At 38.7% G+C, this 27,574-nt stretch overlaps 1 protein-coding gene, 1 long non-coding RNA gene and 2 other non-coding genes across 6 annotated transcripts in view; 3 read left to right on the forward strand and 1 right to left on the reverse strand.

The window, feature by feature from the left end:
- Positions 1–27,574, reverse strand: part of LOC101161760 (partitioning defective 3 homolog) — a 409,623-nt gene that overhangs the window by 177,741 nt on the left and 204,308 nt on the right. For both annotated transcript variants that reach the window (XM_023950354.1, XM_023950353.1), the window contains one exon: positions 14,384–14,531. In XM_023950354.1, coding sequence (XP_023806122.1) covers positions 14,384–14,531 — 148 coding nt within the window. The remainder of the gene's footprint in view (positions 1–14,383; positions 14,532–27,574) is intronic.
- On the forward strand, positions 93–175 carry trnal-uaa. Its single transcript has one exon. It is a non-coding gene; the product is annotated as a tRNA-Leu (tRNA).
- LOC110017286 lies at positions 1,930–3,565 on the forward strand. Of its 2 annotated transcripts, none has more exons than XR_002872393.1 (4): positions 1,930–2,064; positions 2,707–2,801; positions 2,925–3,034; positions 3,123–3,565. It is a non-coding gene; the product is annotated as an uncharacterized LOC110017286 (long non-coding RNA). The 2 variants fall into 2 exon arrangements; XR_002872394.1 differs by having other exon boundaries at positions 2,713–2,801.
- On the forward strand, positions 4,109–4,192 carry trnal-uaa. Its single transcript has one exon. It is a non-coding gene; the product is annotated as a tRNA-Leu (tRNA).

Raw genomic sequence — 27,574 nt, forward strand, 5'->3', positions numbered from 1 at the left:
ACCACTGCCATGCAGACCTTACAGAAATTGTTTTTTCTCAATTGTCCTTTGTGTTTTTCTGAATTTTTAGAAAAAAAACAATATTTTACGTAACCAGGGTGGCCGAGTGGTTAAGGCGTTGGACTTAAGATCCAATGAGCACAAGCTCACGTGGGTTCAAACCCCACTCCTGGTAATCCTTTGTTATGGCTGACCTTATTTAGGTTCTGAAGTGAGCTTTGTAAATTCTGTGTAATTTCTATCAACGTGAAGATTTTCTAAAGACTAGAAATTGCCCAAGCCACCACCATGCTTCATTATTGATAACACCTCACACCATGATTACTGCCGACATCAAGCTTCTCCAGAAGAAAAGATCGAGAAATGGCAAAAAATCATGACTGTACCACCATGCTTGACCGTCTTGATTACAACTTAATTTCATGCTAAGTTGGACTTCATTTACAACATGATGCAACCCTAAAAAGGAATGCTGTTTTGTATCTCAACAGCTTTTACCTAAATGGTCTGAATATTCAATGTATTTTTTTCTTTTGGTGCTTTCTCGATTTTCTAAATGTGATCAACCAGGATGGCCGAGTGGTTAAGGCATTGGACTGAAGATCCAATGAGCACATGTTCACGTGGGTTCAAACCACACTCCAGCACTGCAAATTTCGTCAATCTACCTAAGATTATCAATCTTAAAACTAGCTGTAAAATCTTATTGATCTTAATTTTAGATAAAAACAGCAGCACTTGTAAGATTATTACACTTGTTTTAAGAAAAATATGCATTACCTGTCTTGATCAGTTTGTAAATCTAGAAAGTAGTCATTTTACATGCAAAACAAGAAAAAAACACCGCAAGCCTGATTTAAGGACAGGAAAACGTCCTAATTTAAGTTTATTAAACTTGTTTTAAGACAAAAATATGCATTACCTTTCTTGATCAGTTTGTAAATTTAGAAATTAATCATTTTCCATGCAAAACAAGAAAAAATACTGCAGGCCTGATTTAAGCACAGGTTAAGGTCTTAAGTTTATTTTAGATGTAACCATATTATCTGATATCCAAAAATGTACGTGAATACTGATGTTCAATAGCTCATCCAATATTTATAGGATAAACAATAGATAAGTATTTTTGTTTTTTACTGCAATATCGTCATCAACATTATTTTTGATCAAAACACTGATTTTGAAATGATATGATAACCAAGCTTGTTTTCAGCATTTATAAACGTAAGCAAGATTAGGTATAGCTAGTTCATAAGCAAGAAGGTCTCTGTTAAAACAGTGTTTCGTAAACCTGGCTTCAATACAATGTTGTCTGTCTTGTCAACAATCCATTGTTACCACAAATCTTTTGTGTAGGTCCAAAAGTGAGTATTGTTTTATTCGCAGAAATGATAATTAGTGACCTTTCACATACATATTTGTTAATATTGAGAACAAGCCACTTCACTCTAACAGCATGGTTATCTGATTTAAATTTAAATTATAAACAGTACTTTGCAATCCACAGATGATGCAATCATAATTCTACCGCGCTTGGTTTGGGCAATACCAACTCAATATTTTGTGCAAAGATCTATTTTGAATCGAAAGATTGTACAAATCAGACAATGATTATCTTCCTTAATCAAAGAAGTTATTTGTTATATCAACCAAGGTTTACGTAGAATAGTTGATCTTTTAAAATATGTATTTTTCATGTTTTGTCGTAATTTTTCAATGGAACATTCCGGCGGGCACAAGCAAAAATGGAAAAGTCCATTGTGACCAAATGAAGGGGGATTAATATGTTCAGAAGACTTGCTTAAGATAAACTAGTAGAGCCCACACGTTATATGCTGTTTTATAACTTATTTATTTTCATAATGATGGCATAAGGAGGTGTAACACAAAAAAATTAATTCTATTTATTGCATTTTTGGGATACCCTTTGAGTATTTTCATATTGGGACCGACCCAGCGCCATCTTGTCACATTTGCGACGTACATCTGATGATCCAGAACATGACGAGGACGAACAGGAAAAACAATTAGGAATATAATATTCGGCGGACAAGATAAAAGGAGGTAAGCTATATTAAATCACATGACATAGAATAAATCACCATTACGCTCCACGCAGCTGGTAAAGATTATAAAGTGGGTTTAAACATCTTGAGAAGCAGGCTAACGGAGCAACTAGCTAGCTTGCGCTAGCACTATTTCAGCTACTCCGTCACTTTTTTGTAAGTATCCTGTATACATCATAAATATACTTTAAAATACAATTAATGAGATTTTGGTTCTGTTTAAATATGTTAAATTAATTTTTTGTTTAGTAAAAATGTATTTCAGTGTTAAGAAGTATGCTATTGTAGTAAGCTAACTTGAGTTATTGCTAGCCCAATACTGCTCAACTGTAACTCAGTTTTATGCTAGGGTTGCTAGATTGGGCAGTTTCCCACCCAAATCGGCCAGTTTGAAAGACTGTTTGTCATGTATGCTTGATGATCTTAAAGTTAGAATGAAAACTTGCTGTTATTAAAAATTGTGACTTTAACATTTTTAAGTTTGAGAGTTACTATTGTTGGCAGAAATTAAAACCCAATTTTTGATCACTTCTAGTGAATAAGGATAGTATGCAAGTACAAGCTAGGCATTATAAAACTCTGCAGGAAATGTACAAAAAGTAGAAGCCCAAGCTGATCTTAACAGTTTTTTGATCTGGAGTTTCAGGCCAAACAAGCTTACATTGATTGTGGAGCCATAAGAGGAGATACCAGAGCTTCATCCATCGTGGATGTTTATCCAGAGAACTGCATCATGTAAGTATTATGTAAAAAGTATAAAGTAAAATTTTAAATGTATATATATTTTTCATCACTTGGTTTGTCTAGGTTCTATGTGTTTCTTCTTCAAGAAGTAAAATTTAATTTATTGTGTTTCAGTGGAAGCCAACTTTGCTCTGGTGAAGGCCCTTCCCATTCTCTTTCCCCCAGTGGCACCTCCATCAAAGAAACTGGGGTGTGCTAGTGAAGCTTTACTGCATGTTCAGGAGGTAAATTTTTATTTTTGCCCTAAGCAGATACATAAAGAAATTACTACATTGGAGATACTAAAGGAAAAACGTTTTTTCTGCTTTATAGTCAACAGAAGATCCAAACGTCTTCATCCAGAAGAGAGGCCTGTCAAGTCCAGTCTTGGTGTTTGATGGCAGCAGATGAATCGTTGCTATTGGTTTGATGCCAGTGACGTTTGAAAAAGAAAAGCTTCACGAGGGTCTGATTTTCTAAATGGCATATTATTACACACTACATCTGACCTACACAAATTGCGTGGCCACCCTTCTGTCATTCAGACAGAGATCCTTCAGGATACAATTCACAAGTGGGACATCACCACCACATGAAAGAGCATTAAAGTAAAGAATTTGTTGGAAGATAAACTGCTTTTGCAGGTCAATGTTTATGTCTGTTTAGATGAGTATTCTAATTGTGTTGTTAAAGAAATATTGTATTCCTAGTGCCTTTGGGTAAATTTGTATCACAAATCTCAGTTTGTAAGTTGAATAAAAGAATCGAAAAGTGAATTTGTTTTCATTCGTTTTAGTATTGAAACAAGAAAAAATATCTTTTGCAACGGCTTGTTTCAAGATGTATTTTCTGAATTTTAGTAGGCAATAAATTTTAATCAAGCTCCTATATCCTAGTTTCTAGTTTTTTGTCTTAAATTACTGCTTAAAATAAGTGTTTTTGCCTAATTTCAAGATTTAACCGATTTACTATGGCTTAGATATTTTTACTTAAATCAAGACATCTTAAGTTAAATTTACTAGCTGCATGGACAGATAATTTGACTTATTTCTAGTTAATTTCTACTAAAAACAAGTACTTTTTTCTTGAATTAAGATGGTGTTTTTTTGCAGTGAGGTAAGCCTTTTTTTTAGATCTTATTTTTAGGTTCCGAAGAGTGCCCTTGTAAATTTTGTAAAGTTGGACTTCATTTCATTTACAACATGATGCAACCCTAAAAAGGAATGCTGTTTTGTATCTCAACAGCTTTTACCTAAATGGTCTGAATATTCAATGTATTCTTTTCTTTTCTTGCTTTCTCGATTTACTAAATGTGATCAACCAGGATGGCCGAGTGGTTAAGGCGTTGGACTTAAGATCCAATAAAGCACATGTTCACGTGGGTTCAAACCCCACTCCTGGTAGCTACAAGAACATTGTTGCTTGTGACTTTGTCTGAAGCTAAAATTTCAGCTTGTCTGTTTAAGCTAAAAATAAGTATTCTAAAGGATTATGTTATTTCAACCAAAACAAAGTATTAACAGACTATTTTTTTTAATACTTTAATAATAATCAAATTTTGTGTTTGTTTTTTTCTAAATATGTCAATAATTGAACAGTTTTTCCAACGAGGATGGCTAAGGTATTGGGTTAAAGATCCAGTGTATATATTCTCATGTCAGTTCAAACCCTATTGTGGCGCATACTATACTAGAACATGATTGAGCCTTGTTTTATGGCTAAGAAATGACCTTTTGATAGAATGTTTTAATTTCCAACATTTATTTTTGAGTAGAAATTACCCAAATTATTACTCCTCCATTACCATGCTTGACTGTTGAGTTCATCTTATGCATCCTTGGTTAAATTTGACTTCAAATACTATATGAAGCAAACCTTTAACCCCTTGTGCTATCCTATGGGGTCCAGATGACCCGATCCTTACATTTACGTGTTAGCCCTACCAAGACAAAGGCGGATAAAGGTGGAGAGGATTTCATGTAATCAATGGACACCAGTGAAGATCACAAATCATTGAAGAAAAAAGGTTCAGAACACCGTCTAGTGGGTCTATATGACCCAACTTCCAACATTAAAGTGCCTAGGATACAAGTCTTTGGGTTGCAAAATGTGATTTTTTCAAATGCTTCCTCACGCATCTGCATTTTCTCTCTGTTTTTTGAAACAAAGGAACAATTTGTAACCAGGATGCTGAGTGGTTAAGGCATTGGTCTTAAGACCCAATGAGCACATGCTCATGTGGGTTCAAACCCTACTCCAAGTAGCATCTCTTGTACTATCCTAGGCACTTTAACATTGGGAGTTGGGTCATCTAGAACCTACAAGACAGTGCGCTGAACCGTTTTTACACATTACATTACATGAAATCCTCTCCACCTTTATCCACCTTTTTTCATGGTAGGGATAACATGTCAATGTAAGGGTGGGGTCATAGGATGGCACAAGGGTTAAATGTCATTGTGTATTGGCTCATAAGTGAGCTTTGTAACCCTTGTACTATCCTAGGCACTTAAACATTGGGAGTTGGGTCATCTAGACCCGCCAGACAGTGCTCTGAACCTTTTTTCTTCAATGATTTGTGATCTTCACTGGTGTCCATGGATTACATGACATCTTTCCACTTTTATCCACCTTTATTATGGTAGGGAGAACACAGCAATGTAAGGGTGGGGTCATCTAAGATAGCACAAGGGTTAAAGGGTTGTGTAATTTCTACCAAGCTGATTTTAAATTTGTTTTATTTTCATGTTTTATGTTTGTTTTTGTATGTGTAAATGTGTTGGTCTCTCTTGGAAAAACAATTTTATCTCAAGGGAACTCCTAGTAAAATAAAGGTTAAATAAAATCGATAAAACTAAAAAAAAGGTTTTCAAGACTAGACTGTCTCAAACATGCTTGACTGTTGATTAAACTTTTTTTAGAATGCTAATCTCCCTGACTCCAGACATAACATGATGCAAAGCTTTAAAAAAAAAAGTCCCTTTTAAGTCTAAGCCGAATATTAGTCTTGGGAACAATCCAGGTGTTTCTTTCGCTTTCCTGGAACTACTGAAATAAAAGAGCACTTGTTTACTCACATCAGTACAAACCACAAGCTTGGGTTTGCATTTTTCATTTATTTGATGGTATTTTGCCTTTGAAAAGTCAAATGTCTTTTAGTTGAAACTAAAGTCAATTGAGCTTCATTTGCTACTGTTTTTATCCCATTTTCTTCTTTAGAGCTGAAAAATTAAGCATATTTATGATCTTGATGTGTGAAATCACACAACTCGAATCTTTCATACTTCACTTGTATGTCTTGCCAATGTTTATCTAATACCTGATTTAAATAATGTGAGTCTGAGCTCCTGTTTAAGACAATAGAGGAACTCTAATCAAATCAAGCCCTCTCCTCTGATGTTTTGCTTCATTATGCTGCCTGGGCTGTCATAAATGAACCAAGACTCAGAAGTAAATGGAATGGAAAGGTTGAGAATTAAGACCTGCATATAATCATGAGTTATGGGAGGCGGCAGCAAGTCAATACAGTGAATATATAAACTTCCCTCATATTCCAAGATGTGTTTTTTAGGTTTTCCTGCAATATTTTTTCTGATTTCTACTAGTGATCAGAGATCATATTCCCTTTTGCTAGAATTGAAGAAAGTGATGTTTTGTTTTTGAATTTACCTGGGCTGTATTTTTCTTTTTTTTTTTAAAGAAATGATCGTTCTTATTTCATTCAACCACAGTAAACAGTGCAGGTTTATTATGCACCATACCTGACTGTGTACTCACTACAGCAACGCAGAAAGAATCTGTAAAAACAACTGCCAAACAACAAACACAGCACTCCTCTTTGGCTCAAGCAAATGACTCCCCAATTCTTTCTTCAAATGAAAGGATGGAACATTTTTCTTAAGAAAAAGGTCAAAGGGGTTGGGATAGATACATACGAACCAAGATTGTTGTTGTTGACAAAACTTTGGTTTTATTCATCATCCTAGTTTCCACTAGCAACAGATCCCATAATAATTCACTAGGTATAAACATAAATATCCCAAAACTTTAAAAAAAAAAAGCCTTTGGAAGGTGTTACACTGTCAAATGGTACATCTGCCTTTTTCTAATAGACACCATGGTTTGAGCCAGATTCCCCTTTCTGCATAAATTCTATTAACATTTAAGAATAAATAACACAATCTGCTTGTTTCATGGCAAACTATATCATGTTACTCATGTCCACATGTGTTGTGGGAAAAAAGGGGTGCATGAGATGATGTGTGTAGTTTCGTCCACCTTTGCTCAATGAAACACATAAAAATCCCTTCCTTCTATCCCCACCCTTTGTCAACAGGACTATGACATGTATATTATACATGAACTATTCTAAACCCTGGAGATGTCGCCTTCGACACCTAAATAACAAGTTGTTTGACATGTCTTAAATACTTGACCGTTTATGCGATCATCGTGAATCAGCTAATTGTGACACAGAGAAAAGCAACTTTTCATATCAGCTTTGCACAAATATGCCACAATTTAAAAAACGTAAAGTGTTGCAAAGTGGCGTAAAGCTGCTTTTCTGTACAACAGAATCTACATTGATCGCATAAGCAATTCCCAACTCTGAAGTAGCAAGGCAGCTTTTCTCCACTTTGGAATCCGCAGGAATTACCTTATTTTCATCTATGGTTGAGGAGTTATAGTAGCAGAAAAAATGTCAACACAGGAGCTAAAGCTCTGGTGTAAAAACAGGGCTACCCAACCCTGGACCTTAAAGGCCACGTGCAAGTGGCGCTTTTTCCATGTATAAAATTTCGGTCTTTCGTGATACATGCGTGATATATGTTGTGTGATAAAAGTTTCTTGCGTTCGTCATTCGTTGATGTGTGCAGATGTACATCAATAGTTCCGGCCGACGGGTCTTTACGTGAATTTAGTTTGGAGCTGTTCTAAATTTTTGGTTGGTTGAGAATTACGCAGTTTTCGCGCAAATTTACGTAAATCTTACGAAATTGTGTGTGATTTTTACATACATCAAATTTTATGGCTTTCTATGACCGTCCACGTCTCTCCAGGAATGTCTAAAGAACTTTTCACGCATGTACCACCAATGTTTTACTTTTATATCACGTATACGGTGCACATATCACATTAAAGTTATGTAATTGACGCACAAATCAATAATGAATTGCCTATAAACAGCAAAATAATCATGCAAGGTTCATATTCTACGTTGATTTACGTGTTCTTTGCTTGTGATAAAACAGTGATAAAACTGTGATGTCTACATGGGTTCCATTTGCTGGCTTAGTCTTCTAGTGTCTAGGACTGCTTGACCTGCTGCCCCTCATGTCCAGCATCTCATAGTTCACATTTTCCATGCATGTATTGGTCACTCTGGGCAGCTAAAAAGTCCTGTTCCATGAAATGTATTAAAAGATTTACCGTGGCACTAACGGGATTGGTTTTGGTGACATTCCCACTGAAAAGTCATGTCTCACACCAAACATTTTAACCCGTCATGATAATCGTATCATGGCCATCGATGAAGCAGGAAAATCTTTTAGCGCAGAGGTGGACACTGTACTTTAATGATGTAAGGAGGATCATTTTCCCTCATGGTCATGGCTTCCATACATTACAAGGATGAAGCTGTCAGCACTTTCTAAAAGCAACGGCAGCCACAGAGATGCCACATTTCTTTGTATCAATTCCGTCATCTCACTGTTTGATGTCCTCCTTCAAGCGTAAATAACCTGGTTCCCCGTCCACACATTTCTCTGCAAGTGAGGCTGTCATCACATCTATCCCCTAAGCATTTAACCAGATGAAGAAATCTGGCCCAAGATACGGTGGAATGCCGCTAGATAGATGGCACCTGTGTCCCACGGTGAACAAAAAGCCATCGCTTTCCACCGCTGTGTACTTAAGGTGATTACCTGCCGCAGTTCATGTCTGAACCCCGCGGCAGCGCAGATCGACTAACGATCTCCCCTCCAGTCAAATCGATAGGCCAAAGTGTCACGAGGGAAGAGAGACAATAGAGACAGGGAAAGATGGTGTGATGGACGGGGGACTCAAGGAATCGCCTGGACGAAAGAAGATTGAGTGAGGCTATTAGTGTGACCCCCTCACCTTAACTCAATGTTTCAACAGCCAGCAGTTAATGAGACAGCAAACAGAATCTGTAATCAGATGGGAATTCATATTGTGTTTGCGCTTCCATCCTCTGATAACTTGAAGAACATCAAGTCCAATTTTGAGTATTTTTCCCCAAATTATGATCTGCATGATATTTTTCTCCACAATTGTACCCCAGGTTGCACAGCTGCAGTGTAATTCAATGTCCCGACATACAAATCAATGACTACAGCCATTGGTTTAATAGATTTCAGCTGTTGGCAGGGAATTTGCTTTTGTATGACGTGGCCCTGTTAGGGGCTGCGGCGGCAGCTGCAGGGGATGCTGGGTCGTGTGGATCTGCTTAAGGTCGGCGTGACTCATGAGAGGCTATCTTTAATTACAGGGTGACAAAGGCCACGGTGACACAATTACGCTGCCGCTGAAATCTTTTCTGAGCTGCGCAAATCAAAGCCTCTCAGCAAAATAACAAATTGCTCTTTTGTGAGGGAAGTGCCTTCTGTGAATCATCAATTACTGTTTCTCCCCGTCTGAACACACACACACACTCACACTTGTATTTTATGTTTGTGGATGGCTGGTGATTGTCCGTACTGTCATCTACAGTCTTTGTGATGATCATTTTCTTTTTTTGCTTTTGATTTGAAGTATACAAAAGGAATGGGCACCAGTATGAAAGGTCGCATTGTAACAACAGACCAAATAGTTACATTTTGATTGAAATCTGGATAGCAGCTGAAGTTTCCAAAAAATGATCATAATAAAAAACTAGCGTTGTTTTATGGAGTTCTCTCTAACTTTACGAATAGAAAATGCAGATCCAACACAGATTAGGACCGCTAAACGCAGATTAATGAACGCATACTTAGCCTGCTGTGTTCACACTGCTAGACCAGGTAGGGGCTTGTGTACGTTTTTCTTTGGTTACTGTTTACTAGCGCATGTCCGCCACCTACATTTGGAAGAGGCTTGGTGTGATATGTCAAAGAGGCGCAGAGATCGAAAATCTTGATCAAGGCTTTTTCTTTCAGCTCTATTCCCATGTATAAAAAAAGACTTGGTTTCATATCATTCCAGCCGGACACAAACAGCAATTATTAATTTCATCTCCATGATCAAATTTCAAATGCTTAGCACTTCAGTGAATAAAAAGGGACCCCCATCTATGCATCACTACCATCACGAGTCCCTGATTGGTTCGACCTGTCAAAACTTTCAACGCAGGTTTAAAGGCTATATAATGCGTTGTGCGTAGAGCCCAAAAATGGTCGTAGGAACTCGGGTAGCCAAACTTGAATGCAAAAGATCTGAACACAGCAGCCAAAAGCCGCTCTTGTGCTCGTTTAAATAGACTTTTCGCTTGAACATGGATTGCCAAGGGCCACGTAGCTTCACATGCAAAGTAACAGAAAAAAGGTTTTGATTAAAACACTAATGGCCCTGTCCAGGGTGTACTCCGCCTTCACCTGACAGTAGACATGATATGCTCCCTTCTACTGTCCTGAGAGTGGAAGGTCGTAAGTTCAAATCCAGGCATTTCAAAATGGGACCCAATGCTCCCCAGCTTGATATTCAGCATGAATGGGTTGGATCGGAGGGTTAACCACCAAATGGTTCCTGAGGGCAGCTGTGTCTGCAGCTCTCCGCTCCCCCCAGGGGATGGGTCAAGTGTGGAGAAAAAGAATTTACAGACCTAGGTGCTTGAGATCTAAACGGTCTTTGATATTAGGGTCTGGTTACACAACTCCTGTTGGCTCCAACATTTTACTATTGTTTCATCAAACCTGACATTTGTGCTGAAATTTCTTTGGAGTTGGTCTGCTGTGAAAACCTAGTTTTGAAATACAACATTTTAGCCTTTCATTACCCATGATCAAAAAATAAATAATGGTTTTATGTATTTAAAATTTATGATTGATACTTTTGTACAATCGTACTAAACTTTTTTCCACTAATGTGTCACAACTGTCAGGTTTGTTTTCTCAATTAAACTTGTTCTTTTTTACCAGCTCCTACAAAGATGGAAACCAAACCACATTATCAACCATACAACTCTACAGTTTGTGGTGTTCTGTCATCGCAAAGCGGTAGTCAGCACTGCTTTTTTTTTAGTAATTACTCAAATCTGATGTACACAATGTGCTTGTAAGGTAAGGTTTTAGTTTTTGCAGAACCTGTGTGCAATAATGGCAATATTTTCTGTATTTCATATACTTTTTTGGATATATATTCCCTAGATTTGATCTGTATGTAATGCATGTAATACAGTTTTCCCGTAATGCTTACTGTGCTGATGGCTGCAGAAAAGCAAGGGTGGCAGTTTTTCTAATTATTTTCACCTTCTAAAGTAGTTCCGTGACCCCACCCGTGCTTGCAAATCAGCCGTTAAATACGCCACACCCTGTGTCCCTTAAGCAAAAGAGATGTGCTTAAGAGTGCTTCATCTGCAGAGCTGCTACTTGTGTCGTGGGGTCTGACTGGAGATATTTCATGAATTTGGAAGAGATACGTGGAAACTTTCAAATGAATACTGTGTCCTTTGCGCAACACTCCTATCTTCTGAAATAGGACACCTTTGAGTTCAAAAGAGCCTTCCGGTTGAGTTTGGTTCTGAGTTGCAGTTGTCGTAAACATGTCAGTGCTGCTGATGCAACCAAACAGTAAGTGTTTAACAACGAAGGAAAAGTCACTCAAAAGCAAACCCTCTATGGACTCACAACCTCCGGGCACGTCTTCAAGACGCTGGAGTTCTGATTAAACTCCTCCGACAAACCGATAACAAAGGTGAAGAGTTTGAGGTGTGACTCAGAAGAGTTGGAAGACGGATGTGAGGTCAAACCTAAACTACATCTCCAAACATTAAATACTCTGCACGACAGAACACAGATGACGGGAGAGGCATTTTAAAACAGGTTTTGAAAGGCCTTGTCAAAAAAGCTCCCTGCAGATTCTCTGCACTATATGATACATTTAGTTTAGGAACTACAATGATAGTGTTGATTCACAGCCATGAATCCTACTTCTTAGGATGTTTGCATCCCATATTTATTTACAGGATCCATGACAACGGGGTGATTTCCACTGGTTTTTGCGGTGCATTTCAGTTACTTTATGTTAAAACAAATAATAGAACGTTTATTGATCAATTCGAATGTGTACATCATCTCTGTCATGTCATGGACCGGTAAACAGGAGTTAGTATGTTTTTTTATGTGTTGCAAACAAGGTTAGGAGTTACAGTAAATATAAATACGCTAACCTGGCTAACATATAGCGTGTTTCAAACAAGTTCTATTCTAGAATAACAGTGAAGTCAAGTCTGATTGACTGACAGACTTAGCTCTGACATTTGTCTCGGTTAATGTGCCTCATAGTTCGGTGGACCTTTTATATGACATAAGTTCGACAGTAGACCATTAATTGAAGGTGCGCCTTATAATTTGTTGGCCGTATGGTGCGGATATTACAGTGTAGGGTAAACGACTAGAGGATTCTATGGTACAAGAGAACTTCTGCTGCAGCCCAGCATTTGGCATCCAAGATATTGGACATTTGCATCTGGTTTCAATTGACCCAGCTGTCAGTATATGAAAGTCTGTGGCTTTTGGTGTTCATGCTCTGACTGCTCCCCCTTGTTGTCAAAATGCCCAATTTACAGTACTTGTCTAATTTTGATTTCTGTCAAGATTCGTGTTTTTTTCATATGAAATGGTTGCCGGGAGTTCTCCCCTTTGTTTTCTGAATCGCCGGGCTTGATCCTATTCCTGCTCTGTTCTTGAGGAGTCATTTGCCATGATTGCTCTTCATCACTGTTAAGCTGCAAGGACCTGGACCACTTTCTGGTTTTGCTTTTGCTCTTTCCCTCCTCAAGGTCCCCTTCTCCTCTATGTGGTGTATTGTATTTACACGTACGCTTTGGTATTGGATAGAAGCCAACAACTGGAGAATGTTAAAGTGGATTACTGTGTGTCCATTGTTATTGTTGTGCCAATGGTGAATCCGCTTCCAATGATTCACACAGGTGGTTCTGCAGAGATTCTTATGCCGGATGTCCTTCCTGACACAACCCTGTATTTTATCCAGGCTGGGGACCGGCACAGGGGGACCCAGACTTAGGCCTCCTTGTGGCTACATAGGCAGTAGCGTGAAGGGTCTCGCCCAAGGATCCACACTGGATAAAGGTAATCACACCGGTCTTTATGATAACTCTAGACTTTTGTCTGATGAAAACCTAACAGGTAGTAGGACCGTGATTCTGAGGGAGTCTGACGAATAAAAGCAACCTGACATTGTCCTGAAGTCACTCCAAACATGGAACAGACCTTAGACTTCTTCTGTGAAAGCTTACGGATTTAGCAGATACTCCACTCGGATCACTAAACCCTTCCTTTTGGGCCATTTTACTGATGAGCCAAGGACAGGGTGTCCTTGAAGCTTCAATGTTCAGAAATGTTTCAAAAAAACTGTAGATTGCCATGATTGCAGTGCTCTGAATACAGGATCCAGGGCCACAAACTACTTACACTCTATTAGAAATTACACCTGACTTTGAGCAAAAGTAACAGACAGATAAAAAAAAAAGGGAAGAGTGAAATAGAAAGAGTGTCAGGGTTGAAACCTTATTGATCCGGAGGCTTAATTAACCGTCAGATGCCTCTGACAGAGTCTCTGATATTCTATGATCAGTGGCAGAGTAGCACCGCTTAGGGAGGATAAGGTGGGGAAGGTACAGAAAAGAAATTGGAGAGTGAGCGGGGAGAAGGGCAGACGGGGCTGAAAATGTCGATGGCTGATTGCAAAAATTCCCTTTGCAGTGGGAGGAAAGGCCCGGGTGATGAGCGGGGTGAAAGGTGAGGAGACAGCTGATTGTTGCGAAGGAAAATTATGAATGAAAGGATTTGATTAAAGAGAGAAAAAGACAAGATGAAAAATTGAAAGGAACGATAGAATTGACACCAAGCAGATCTCTTTGAAGCAAGATTTGCGCTGACAAAAGAAGAACTGCATCATTCCTGCAAACTGATGCAATTCCACAACGCTTTTTTTTTGTGTCTTGAAACACATGAAAGGTCTGTTGATGTCGAGATGACAGCAGCTCATAATCGAAAACTGAATCAGCAATTTGAATACCTCAAAGAAACCAACATCTGATGCTGTCAGTGGTGCAGAATAAAGCTAAAGAAACGTGGTGTTAAGAGTGGGACGGATTGGAGCTGACATGAATCCCTGAGAGGACCTGAAGCAGCTTTCCATGGAACGATGAAGGGGGAAAGATGCCTTCAACGTGACGGCGGTTTGAAAGAAGCCAGCGGACTCTTTTAGGTTTCAAAGGATCCGGTATTAACAGATTACAGAGACTGATGAGAAAAATGTCACTGTGTGAAATTTCACCACATGAGGGAGTTGAGTCCAGAACAGAATCTATGTTTTTAGTCCGCTGCAGTTAAGAAATATCAACCAAAACTCACCCATGCGTGTTATGACGTTAGCTCGTGCAGTGGAAATGGTATCCAAACCTTCGAAGGTTTCAAAGGTGGAATGTGAGACCCGACGTTCCTTGCTGTCGAGGAGAGAGTTGACAGGAAGCTCTTGTGGTATGGGGCTCACTGGAGGTTCCTATGCAGAAGACAGAAATACAGTTTTTGATCCCTTGTTGATGTTATAAATTTCCCCATCTAAAAATAATTGAACAGTCTGTCACCCTCGTGGTAGATTCATTTGAACAGTAAGAGATACAAAACCAACTTTAAAGGATTGATTCTTTAGGACTTCATTGAGGGGAAATACATATTTGATCCCCCTATAGTAGCCCTTCAGACTTCAGGTTCACCCAGACAAGTTAGAATCTCCTCATCAACCTGTCACCTGAATTGAAGACAGCTGTTTGAACTGATCACCTGTAGAAAAGACACCTGTCCACAAAATCAGTCAGACTCCAAACTCGCCAACGTGGAAAAGACCAAAGTGCTTTCAGTGGATTAAAGGGAGAAATTTTGTAGATCTGCACAAGACTAGAATAGACTACAAAACCATCAGCAAGATGCTGGGGGTTAAAGGGTCAACTGTTGGTACTGTTGTCCCAAAATACAAGAACATGAGCATCAATCCACCTTTAGGGCTTTAAACAAGATTGCACCTGGTGGGGTTTCCATGATCAAGAGAACATTGAGAAATCGGCCTAAAACAACACGGCAAAAGTGAGTTAATGATCTTAAAGCAGCTAGGACCACAGTCACCGAGAAGACTTTACAACGTATTGGTTTCACAACTTGCAAAGTAGCCCTGTAGCCTTATGCAAGTTGCAGGGTGTTCATTGGCCACCCCGCTGAAGTTTGCCAATGAACACCTTCATGATTTAGAGAGTTATTGGGAGAAGGTGCTGTGGTCTGACCAAAACTGAGCTCTTTGGCATCAACTCAACCCGTCAGGTTTGAAGGAAGAGAAATGCTGCCTATGACCCCAAGAACACCATCCCCACTGTCAAGCATGGAGGTGGAAACATTATGCTTTGGGTTTGCATATAAGTGCAAACCCAAATTAAAAGTCGCTTCTCCAGAATCTGTTGATTCTGGAGAATCTGACAGATTTGTCAAAGAGCGTGTGTTATTCAAATGTCATCTCCAGTGTTGAAGGGTTGAGCCTGTAAGACACTTATTGTTTAATGAAAAGTGCTTGATAAAGAAAGTTTGATTTGACAGTTAGTATTCCCCTACTTTATTTAAAGCAACACTGGCAAGGCTTAAGTCGCATTCTGATCATTTAATCTATTGTTAAAGCGTTCCTAGTGGTCTTTTAACTATGATTATTCCCCTTTTAGACAAAATCAGAAAAATGTTTTCTAGGGCATAGTATCTGCAGAGTAGTTCATTAGAAATTTGCTTCTAAGTGGTGGGCGGGACCAGTAGTACAGAGCAACCCCACCCCCCCTTCCCCTCTCCGCTGCAGAGTGGAGGAGGGCTTTTGGCCCACCCAGCATATTTTCTATATGACAAATACAATGTTTTTTAAACATAGTTTTTTCATCTGATCCTGATTCACAACGATCTGATAAAGAAATACACAGAAATTTTATTTTAAGCTTAATTTCATTATACAAGTTAAAAACAAGAACATGCTAAAAACATCATTTTCATTGGAGTGGGTCTTTAAATCCACAAAAATTAAAATGAGCAGAAAGTCCTGTGGGCTCTGTGTTATGTCGTGTATAAATTTCTGAAACATGGGAGCATTGATTTTGCATCCATCCCATGGTACTTTGGTATTTTCTGCTTCAGCGGCGTGAAACGGGTCCTGCAGAGGTTCAGACAGATAAAGCCCCATGCCTTTCCCATAAATCAACAGACAGCTGTCGCTAAATATGAGCTGGTCTGCAAAGAGCAGTGACATTTGCCTCGTGGTCGATGTTCAGCCTTCCTGGCTAATGTGACGGTTCTGACAAGCAGTTAACAGTTAGTCTCTTAGCATTAGATCTGTGAGGTTGTGGCCTTTCAAAAAGCTAGAGAAAATGTAATTTAAATTTAATTCAAAGAAAATGCAAATTTAACCCAAACCATTGATAAATCAGGGAATGGAGAGGAAAATAGTTCAGACTGGGACTTTGGTTTGATTCCCAACATTATCTCAAAGCAGCATGGGGAAAACACACAAGGAGGACTTCTTGTACAAGACCTATTACAGATTGCTCCGTAACAGCCTGATACTCTTCAACTCTCAAAAATGCTTTGAACCAAGAGGCCTTGACTAATATGGATGTCTTGCAACATTCTGCGGAGGGAAAGAGACGTTCAAAAACCAGACTGCAGCAGCGGAGACACAAAAGAAGAGCCGCTCATTAGGCACTTCTTGTGTAAACATAGAAAAGTCTGCCAAGTCGCCTCTCCGTGAGAGCAGATCGCTACACCCACAGAGGTGGACAGAGGGATTTATTGGCCCTTTAATGTGATCGAGGCGGTTTAATGAAGTTAAAAGCCCAAAACTTTATCAGGATGAGAGTGGGGAGGGATCAGGGCCAGGAGTGTGTAGCTGGGTCAACACAGCTGCGGTCACAGCAAGGCTGCCTTTTACTAAAGAAAATGTCCCTGGATGATTGGACTCATAAGAGCCAAATTGGCCAAAACAAGAATTTATTTTAGCCACTTTTATCCTGTTTATCCAACCGCTGCAGGTCCTCTTTAATTTGGTTACGACCGTCGTCTTTTCATAGGATGAATACAAACATAAGTGAAGATATAATGGCAGAAATTAAGTAAAAGTTTAGTCAAGTAGGCGAGGATAGTTTCATCATGGGATTTTGTTCTTTTGCACTTTGAAGTTTACAGCATAAAATGTCCCTTTTTTTTTGCATCCAAATGCATTCATTCCATGTAGCCTGTTCATCAGTTAAACCTGAACTTTTACCCTTTGCAGCATTATACCAATTTTATTAGAATAAAATGAACAAATACAAGCAGTGAATATGAATATTGTCTCTATTCAGATAGAAACACATTTATCAAGTCTCAATTAACATAAACCTCCTTTGATAATTGGATAAATGTTATATCCTACTGACTACCAGAAAAAGAAAATGGGGTTGAGTCAATTTTTGTTTAAATCCATCAAAACTACAATTCCCAGAGTCCCACACCGTCACGTTTGGTGTTATTGAAAAAGCCCAAATGTCCTCTGTAGAAACAAAAGGAGTTCATTCAGTGGTATGCAGTAGTTGAGAGATATTCAGGTTTTGAGATGTTCACATTTATTTCATGTTTAGAAAGCATATTGCAGTGGATGCATTTTGTTTTTCTATGGGAGAAATTAAAACAAGGGATTCTTTATTAGTTTGCAAAATACTCAAAGGACACATTTGTGAAAATAACAGTAGCTGTTTGGGGTCCTGCGACTATTGATGACGTCACACTACGGTAACACCGCTTGGACAAACTACAGAACAACGTAGCATCGAGCTGTTCTTTTCCCTCATACCTAATAATGCCTTCCCCCCAGTACAAACAAAAAAGCAATTAAAACATGTCATTTTCCTCAGCTTTATAATTTAACATAAGTTTATTTTGTGTTTATATCTCCTCTGGCGTTTACCTTGAATAATTGATTTACAGTTTATTGTTTTTTGTTCTTTTTTGCTGTATGTCACCTGTGTTCTAAAATAAATAACTATGCCATTTTAAGGAGTGCCTGACATAATTGCTTGTTACACCAAATGTATTATATGGAGACACATAAACTTCTTTTTCCAAAGTGAGTAAATGAATGACCGTGAGAAACAATATTTATTTACAGTTATGATTGCAAAGTTTATATTTCCTTTTTGAAAAATGTTAAAAGCATTAATAAACTAATTACAAAAAAAAAAAAAATTACACACACACCTTATTTTTGTGTTCAATTTTTATGTATTATTCAAGTTATTGAAACAAACAACCAACCAAAAAAACTAAAAAGAATTATCACTAAAACAAATGCTAAATGTCTTGAATCCAATTTTTTGCTTGTCTCCACAGCTGGCCACAGATGATATGCTGAAAGGGTTAAAAAAAGTCCCTTGAGATATATAGTGGGAAATTTCGATGTTCAAGTCATCCATATTTCTCACAAAGAACTGTATTAGCTCTTACGATGAATGGTGTTTGCGTATAGTTTCTCACGAAGAACGGAATCAACGTGTAAACTTGCAGACCAATCCCTATCTTAAACGTCATCAGACCAACGTACAGCCAATCCAATAATGTGATGTCATCATTAGTTGCAGGACCCCGAAGGACCCCGAACAGTTATTGCAGGCCGAATACTTTTGGTACCTACTCCGGACCCTGGGCGGTGGAGCTCACTATCCTGTCCTAGCACAGCGAGCTAGCCCACTGAGTGCCTACTTAAGCCAATGTGGGCAAGCACAGGTGGGGCCACCCCCATTTAGGGGCCCGCATTTTCTGCCCACTTTTAAAACATATGGGGCCCACTACGTCTTGCCGGCTGTGTTTAAATGGGCATAAGTTAGAAGGCGAAAAAATAAGTTTGTCAATTTTGTTTTTCTTATTCTGTGTGCATAGTTTAGCCTAAAAATGAAAGTACTATTTAAAACATACATTTCCTACATTTATTGCAGTTATAGAAACAAAGAACAGAGAAATGTGTAAAGATATCTGGAAACCGAGGAGGGCATGTGCTCTCCTGGTCAGCAGCTCTACATCCATGATGTATACAAACAATAAGAAAGTTCTAACCCTAAGGTACTGTCCTCTCTCTACCACAGACATTAGTTTAAATCATTTTCAAAAAAAAATGAAGAGATTTGAAGCAACTAATAGTCTCTATCTGCAGTGATAAGACGACTTTACTTCTCTGTCTTCTGGGTATTTAAGATGTGGGAAGGATTGAATCACTGACTGCAATTGTTTAAATGAAGTAAATCTAAAGTAATACTGAGTGAAAAAAGAATGACAAAGTTGTACAGACAAAGCTTTTACTCCATTTGGCACCCAATACATACGTATCGTTACAGTAGTGGTGCAGGAGCAGGTTGTAGTATCATTTAGCCATCGTTTGCAGTTTGTGTGACATCGTTTAATTGTCTTTTTGACAATTGTTTTAAACAAGACAATTCTGGAAACATTTTAACTCTAGAGTCAAAGTCGATCTGTTGAAACTGATGCAGACGTCCAGAATGGAAGTCAATAATAAACCACATAAGCTGGTAAACTGCACGTTAGCTGAGGCAAAACAGATGGGGTGTGAAAAAGAAATAATTTGTGTGAAAAATCGGACATGTCCCACCTTTGTCTGCGTAACCCTTAACTTTCCTAGGAGTGTGTGATGCATGTATTTAGGATAGTAGCACCTGTCAGTCAGTGATCATTTGTAGAACGCAATATACCGTTCCCTATTGGGATTCAATTCAATTTTATTTCTATAGCCCAAATTCACAACAACAGTTGTCTCATTGGGCTTCGTACAGGTAACTGTAAAGTAAACTAAAAATCATAAGGATCATGAATGCATAGAATTCAATGGGAAAATTCTAAACTGAACTAAGCAAACAGACTAAACTAAACTGAGCATCCCTGCCCTTAGACCCTCCTTCGGGATGCCACAATTCTCAGTTTAAAATCAAACCATGTTACACCATTAAGCCAAATCATGGGGAAAGTAAATCTTTCCATCCCCAGTTTCCTTCTATTGTACTTGATTAATCTCCGCTTTGTAAAAAACATCATCTTATATCACCCATGCCTACTTTTAATTTGCACATCATGTTATTGGATAACTAGGAAGTGTAAACACCAGGTCCAATTGGGTTTCTGGTTCCAAAGCCATTTGATTTAGCAAAGATCCATAGTAAAACCCGTGCTAAAATCAATGCAACTTTGCAGCAATTTAATCATTATATTTTCAGACTTAATTGAGGGTACTGCTGTGCATGTCAATGCTTTGGCTTTCTTTCAGTCTGTTTACCGACTTGGTAATGTTTTGACGACCGCTGCCAGCATGCATTCTGAGCAGCAGAAATTTGATATAAACATTGAACATTCTATTTTCCTTCAATTTTGCTGTTATCATTGTTGTGGGCACTCCCCCCCCCTTTTTTTTTCAAACAAAGCATAATTTAATGCTTAATAAAATCTACACGTTCTATGAACTAAAGTAAATACAAGAGAAACAACAACCTCGATCAGAGGACAAAGCAGTGGTAACTCCTGATAAAATATTAAAAAATCCATTTGGTGTACAATAAATTGCTTTTTGGTTTGTTCGCAAACTGAAACTGATTCAAACCAGCAAAAAAGTCATAAAAGAGCTTGTACATTCAGAGAGTGGACTTTCAGAGACATGTCTGTCCTTTCACACTACCAGCTTTCATTATGTATTCAGGCAGTCTTAATCCAGTCATTTTCAGTGGATTATCCTGTTGATTGAAAGTGAGGGCAGAGCCTGGTGGCTCATTCGATCAAGTCCTGCTGGACCGCATGACAATATGTGCAAGAAAGAGCTTGTATTTGTTTTAGCTTAATGTAAATATCGGTTTGAGTGCTACGCGTTCGTGCATGTGCGCCTTCATATTTGTTTGTGGCAAGTGCGGAGCCGTGCGCTAATGTGTTTTTTCCTGAGCATCAGCATCCTACTGACCTTGTCGACTCAGTCAGGGAGAAGAAGCTGTTTGTTGACAGACGTTGTCTTAAGCTGTCAGCTAAAGGCAAATAAAATCTCCTCCATGGCCATTTCCTAACTTTCTATCCTGGTCTCAGCCAGCTGCCGAGGACCTAATCCAGTCAGCCTCACCATAATGCTCTAATTACGATCCTTAAGCTGCTGCATCCTGCCCCAGGCACAGCTCACCTCTTTTCTGTGAGCTACATACCTACTTTCATTAGCCCTTCACACCCACACACAATCTCACCTAATGCTGTGCTTCCCAAAGAGGGATTTGGTGATCTTTTAGGAGTTCTTTGCAAAGCTTCAGTTTTTACCAAAGAAAGACAGAAACCAACACAAAGCAGGCAGTAAGAGGATGGCTGTAAATAGATGGACAGAGTGGTGATGCGTTGGTTTATGTGGTATTGTTCATCTAAACAGTTGACAAAACACCACATTTTTATTTTATTTAAATAAAGGCAAATGTCTGGGGCCAACACATATACGTTCACATAACCCTCAGCAACGTTCATGCTATCCCTTCCAATACAACGTCCATGTAAAAGTGCATATATGTTCCATTTGGGCTTCTGCGTTCAGAACATTCAGCTACGCAAGTTTCCACTGCATTTTTGGGCTCCATGGACAAAACTGGCGGCCATTGAACACGCATTAAGAATTAAACCAGTTGAAGTTTGACTAATTCAGGAGTCAGATTTGGTAGTGACGTATGAGTAGCGCCCTATGTAATTGACGGAAGTGTCAACTGCATGAAAATTGATCATGGAGGAGAAATTAATAATTGTGGTTTGTTGTTCCCTGAATGGAGCTGTGAAAGGGAAAGCCTGGAGGAAGAATCACAATATTTGCACCACTTTCCTACCAAACCCCTTCCAACTGTAGGTGGTGGACATGTGCTAGTATCTGATAGCGACAGTCAAGTGTGAACACAACAATATTCGCACGTTCAAGAAGACAGACGCTTCACATCCCAGGTGTAAACCTTGCACAATCTATTAGAGCGCTTTAAAGGGGAAGATTTGATTCTTTTTTTCTATAAAAACACTGTCCACTGTTTGGGGTGTGCTTCTAATTCCATTTACAATAAAAAGGGTGATGAAAATTCCCCCAAATATAGTTGGTCTGTATGATAAACCAAACCACAGAGGTGAAAGACTATCTTTTTAGAACCAAGCAGATAAGCCAGCTATGAGCAGGTTCTTGGTAAACCAGCATGGCCCCAGTAACTTTGGCTTTCAAGGGGATATCAAAGAGAAAGTGTCACTGGAAAGTCCTGCTAAGTGAGGTCCTGGAGCACAATTTGAGTGTCGTGCAACACGAGCGTTTCGGATTGTGCGACAAAGCAATGCGGCAAAGTATTCGTCACACTTTAAAGTTAAAAAATCACAACCTTGGCGAAGAATGTGCATCGCATCAACCAATCATGAACTGAGCCTTGGTGCTTGACGTAATGATAATGCAATCAGTGGGTGGAAAGCCAACAAGGAGGTCAATCTCCTGAACTTTAAGATATTTTCTTACAATAATAAAAAGATCATCTAATTATTTGTATTTATATGGTTTCCCTCTTTTGACTAATGTGGGACAGCAAGTTGTCAAACTGGGTCACAAAAAGAGTACTGCTGAAAACAGCCGTCATGCAGTAGTAGATGGTGAACCTCTCCATACGGGGAGAATGACCTCATGAACCCAGACATGGAGATGTGTTTTCATGTGCTTTCATGTGGCAATGGCAGGGCTCCAGACTGACTGAATGAAGGCGAAGCTGCAGCGAGACTGAAGGAGAACAGCGAGTTGGAGTTGTCCTTAACATTCAATTTAGTTTTAATATGCCTCTCCCCCTACGTATGACCTGTGATATTGCATCTTTTATAATTATTTTAATGTTTTGTAATGGATGTAGCCTTTTAATAATCAGTTGGTATTAAATTATTTTAATTGATCAGTGAACTACAAAAAACCCATAAGGACACATGTCCCATAATGCATTGTTTTGTAGTCTGTAGGGCAGCTTTCAGTCAGTTCAGTACTACATTTCCAGCTGCGTTCGCTCAGGTTGGGGTCTTGCTTCCGCCCCTTTCTCGTGATATTTTTGTTTTGATTGACAGGTGATGTTAGAGCAAAAACAAAAATATACGTCTCACACCAGGTGATCTGTGCAGCGTTATGTCCATCTGGGTGATCTCAAATACGCTTATTGTGCATCTTGGTTGCACTTATTTGGTGTCGCCAACATGAATTTCCATCCCCTAATGTTTACATACATTTAAGTATTGTTTGAAACTGTGAAATGACCGAAAGGTTACTGCGGTAATCACTTTGTTACTAAAAACTTTTTTTTATTCTAAATTTATGGTATTTTGTTTTCTATTTGTACTGTCATGACAGTGATGGTGATGTCAGTTCACCTTGTTGTTGCGTCTTCAAAAGGGCAGAATAAAATGTGACACTTAAAGCAGCACATTGTAATTTCTGCATCTATTATTAAAGTAGTTATTCGTAATACAGTGGAAATTTGTAGATTTGGTTAGCATGTTGATTTACGGTATGCGCCCCTAAATTTTCTGGTTGTGCTCCTAAAATTTTCAGTTGGGGGCCACTGTGCTCCTAGTCAAAAAAGTTAGTCTGGAGCCCTGAATGGGGCTAAAAACTTTGGACAATAGCTCTTCCCACATGTGACAATAGCATTTAGTTTATGAACACATATTTGGACAAGGGTCGAACAGCAAATTCACTTCCAAAACGAGGTTGAAGGTGTGAATTCGCCGCGCGGATTGCGTTGATTTTGAACGTAGCAGTAGACCAAACCGTTTGGAATCCCCAGTCAACCAAACATGTAGTTGAAAGAAAGTCAGCTAGTACTTTGAGAAATCTTTTGATATTTGGACCAATAAGCCAGTTTGGCTCAAAACTGGAAGCTTGGTTTATTTAAAATCTCTAGACTATAAACTTTACTGAAACAGAAAATTCAAAGTTTTTAACTTTCTACAAAAAACTCACTTTCTTTCAACTTTCTTTTTCAAATAGTAAAAAAAAAATTTTTTTTTTTCTCTATTATGCAACAGAAAAAATGCATCTGGTGATTACCATCAAATACTCCTCCATAAAGCCCCTTAAGCATCTATTATTTAGATGGCTTGTTTAGAAACTCTTTTCAACTGGACAGGTCCAAGGACAATAAACATTTCTTATTCAACGTAAGCATGGAGTGTACACAGTATCTTAGAAATGATGTGTTTGTGCCTGTGTATGTTGTTTTACAGCGCACGAGTTTTCAAACCCTGGAGCAAACACTTCACCTCCGCAGTCCTACATTTGGCTCAAGCAGCCCACTCAACCACCACATTTAATATATTATTCTCTCAATTGGTGCTATTGAGTTTCCCCTGCTGCTCCTAAATGAGTTAGTCCTTAGAGAGTCAGCTGGGAATGAGGCCCAGCAGCACTGGAATTGCATTTCTGCTGCTCTTAGATCTACTTTCTGCTGTTTACTTAGTAAGTCGATTGGAACTACTTTTCCCAGGGTGCAGTGCTGGATTCTAACTCTTTTGTTGCATACAGTTTACAAATAATATACATATCATAACCTAAATGACTTTCAATCAGTCCATATTAGGGGGTTGGGGGTCATCTCCACATGCTATCTAGATTAGCCTCTGTTGATGCTGTAAGGTCTTTTCTAGCTCAATACTAATAAAACCATAAAATACTGGACCTGGACGCTGATTGATAGTTCTCTCAAAGCTGGATCGATCAGCCCTTCTCTCAGGCGAGTGAGTGTCTTTTGTTAGGGCCGGCCACTTCCTTCCCTCCTGTCTCTTTGCATAAAGCCTCTCTTAGTGACTTGCAGCAATACTGTTGGAATGGATTGCAAACAGAGCATTTGGCATGCCAAGGAGAGTGCTCTCACATACAGAAAAAGCTCTTAGGTCTACTCCTCCTCAACGAGTTAAGTCTGTGGCAGAGTCCTTATGCTAATGCGGCGCTTTCGAGAAAAAGCCAGGAATCAGATACTTTATTATTTTACTGTTCTTCTTGATATATCAGTCTTAAAGCTGCCTTTTTAATGGCTTTGTCCATTTTCTGCATGCATGCTCTGCAGAAGCACAATATTCCAACCATGATATTAACAAAGAAAATAAAAAGTGCATTTGCTGTTACAGTTGATCAAAAAAGCATTTTTCCAATGTTTTATGCTCCTGTGATCATGACTTCTGATATGGTCATAGAAGGGGGTGTGGCCAATGTGTAGGGCACGACAAGACAAACATGTCTTATGTAGCAAATATGTCTTATGTCAAGGAAACAATTCATTAGAGAGCTGTAGCTCACCAAAAGAAAACAAATCCTAGATCAACATTAATGACTCCTTTAAATACAATTGAAACAGTAGCCAGGTTGACCCTGCTACTGACTGACAAACTGGTCAGAGTGTACCCCACCTTTGCCCAATAGACTTCAGTGGATGGTTGGATGGATGGATGGATGGATGGATGGATGGATGGATGGATGGATGGATGGAGTGCCTAGGTGCACCAATACTCAACTTTCCAATTTTGTTAACATCTCTACTCTGAATAAAATGTGGGGGGAGAGTTTGAATCAAATAAATAATGGAAGTGAAAAGACTATTCTTAAATTAAGTTCCTTAAACACATGTTACAGTATATTAATACAACTCAAAAAAAGAGCAATTCCAGAAACAAAAGTAATTAAAATGCTTTAAGCCAATTGGCTGTTATCAGTCATGTAGTGGGACTGTCTGGTGCAGAACAGCAGTTTTTAAACGGGAACTCTGCAGAAAAGAAGGGAGAATCAGGAGGTTTGTTCTGAATATTTCTGCTTTTCTGAATTCTGTGCTCAACACTTCTTCTTGAGAATGTTTTAATTAAGAGAAAAAATGTCACCATTTAAATAGATGAATCTGTTCCTTTCAGACTGATGTGGATCTAGCAACTTTGCTAAACCGTTACAACATTGCAATCTTAGACAAAAATCAATTAGTGAAATTTTGTAATAAACCCCTGGTTAAGGTAGTAAGTAGTAACTAGCAGCCTTTAACACTTAACATATCAAGGCTGCAAGACAATAGAGAGTATACATTATGATAAATCTAGAAATGCTCTGATGAAATTAAGCTGATTGGACCAGAATGTCCCGCGCTATACGGGCTAAATAGGCAGAAGACTTTTATCTGCTGTTTATTCAAGTGTTATCCCAACAAAACAGGCAGGACAGCGGCCAAGATCGATGGCGAAGACCTAATGAGAACAGATAACTGAGGAAAAAATATAGTAAGAAGCAGATAAGGGGTGTGACCTGAGAGAAAGACAATGAACTGAAGCCCACAATGAGGCCCAGCAGGTCAAAGACTGAAAGCAAATCACCTAAAAGGAATTTGTTAAATCTCACAAAAAGGAATCAAATATGGAAAAGCTGACATACCAGAGATCACTGGAATTCATCTGAACTGACAGATTGCAATGTCTTATGTATTAGTCACAACTGCCTTTATTGGTAGATGTCTACAGGCAAAAATAGCCAAATCTTTATGAAAGTGGAAGAAATTTTAACATTCGGTGAGCCGATGTCCATGTGCAATTTTGTCTAAAGACATGCTGAAAGTGACAGGTCATTGCAAACACTTAACATGGGGACAAAAAGTGAGCCGCAGGTACAGCATAATGATTTTTCAATGTTTTTCAACCTCCTGAACCTTGCCAACAGACCTGATATGTAGCCGCTCCAGTCTATGACACTCCTCCAGCAACCCTAAAAAAGGTCAACCCCCGACCGCTTCCGTATGTACGTTTCTGGTGTCTGTGTTCAAAATTCGCGTTCATGCATCGCTACGTTCTGAATCCATTTCAGGTCAGTGAATTGGATCGTTTAAAATGAACCAATATTGACTATGAATCGCATCGTCAACCATAAATTATGATATGAATCGATTCGTTGTTAAAATTCATCGTTACCCCCCTACTATTTACTATTTACTGTACTATTTAAGGGTTAAGCCATTTAAATGAATAGGGCAAAATGCTGTATGTACAGCTGGGCTTGTGCAGGACCTGCATCTCTGCTATTTTTAAACACCCCATATTTTTACACCACAAACTGTCTTTGTTCCTGTAAATAAAGCATTATTCTTCAACCTTGTCCATCTACAATGGCACTGAAAGTTGCATCATCTCCTTCTAAATGTTTTTTCTCTGTCTTGGTGTCAAATAAATCTTACAAACACACATAATGAACAAAATCCTTACCAAAATCCTACCAAAGAAACTGTTTCTGTTAGATTTTAATCATTTTACTATGTGATTTTTTCTTCTGTTTATCATACATAGGCATAACATTTTAAGAGAAGCTCAGTAAGGGCAAACTAAAGCAATGTTTCTGAGTGTGCAGATGCTAGAAACCAGTCTGTTCAGGATTGTCACAAAGTCTCGACTCACAATGAGCTCCACTAACGGAGAAATTCACATGTCCGTGTCTGTAATCATATGTAAAGT

This window comes from Oryzias latipes, chromosome 20 (assembly GCF_002234675.1).
Source record: "Oryzias latipes chromosome 20, ASM223467v1".
Classification (NCBI taxonomy): Eukaryota; Metazoa; Chordata; class Actinopteri; order Beloniformes; family Adrianichthyidae; genus Oryzias; species Oryzias latipes.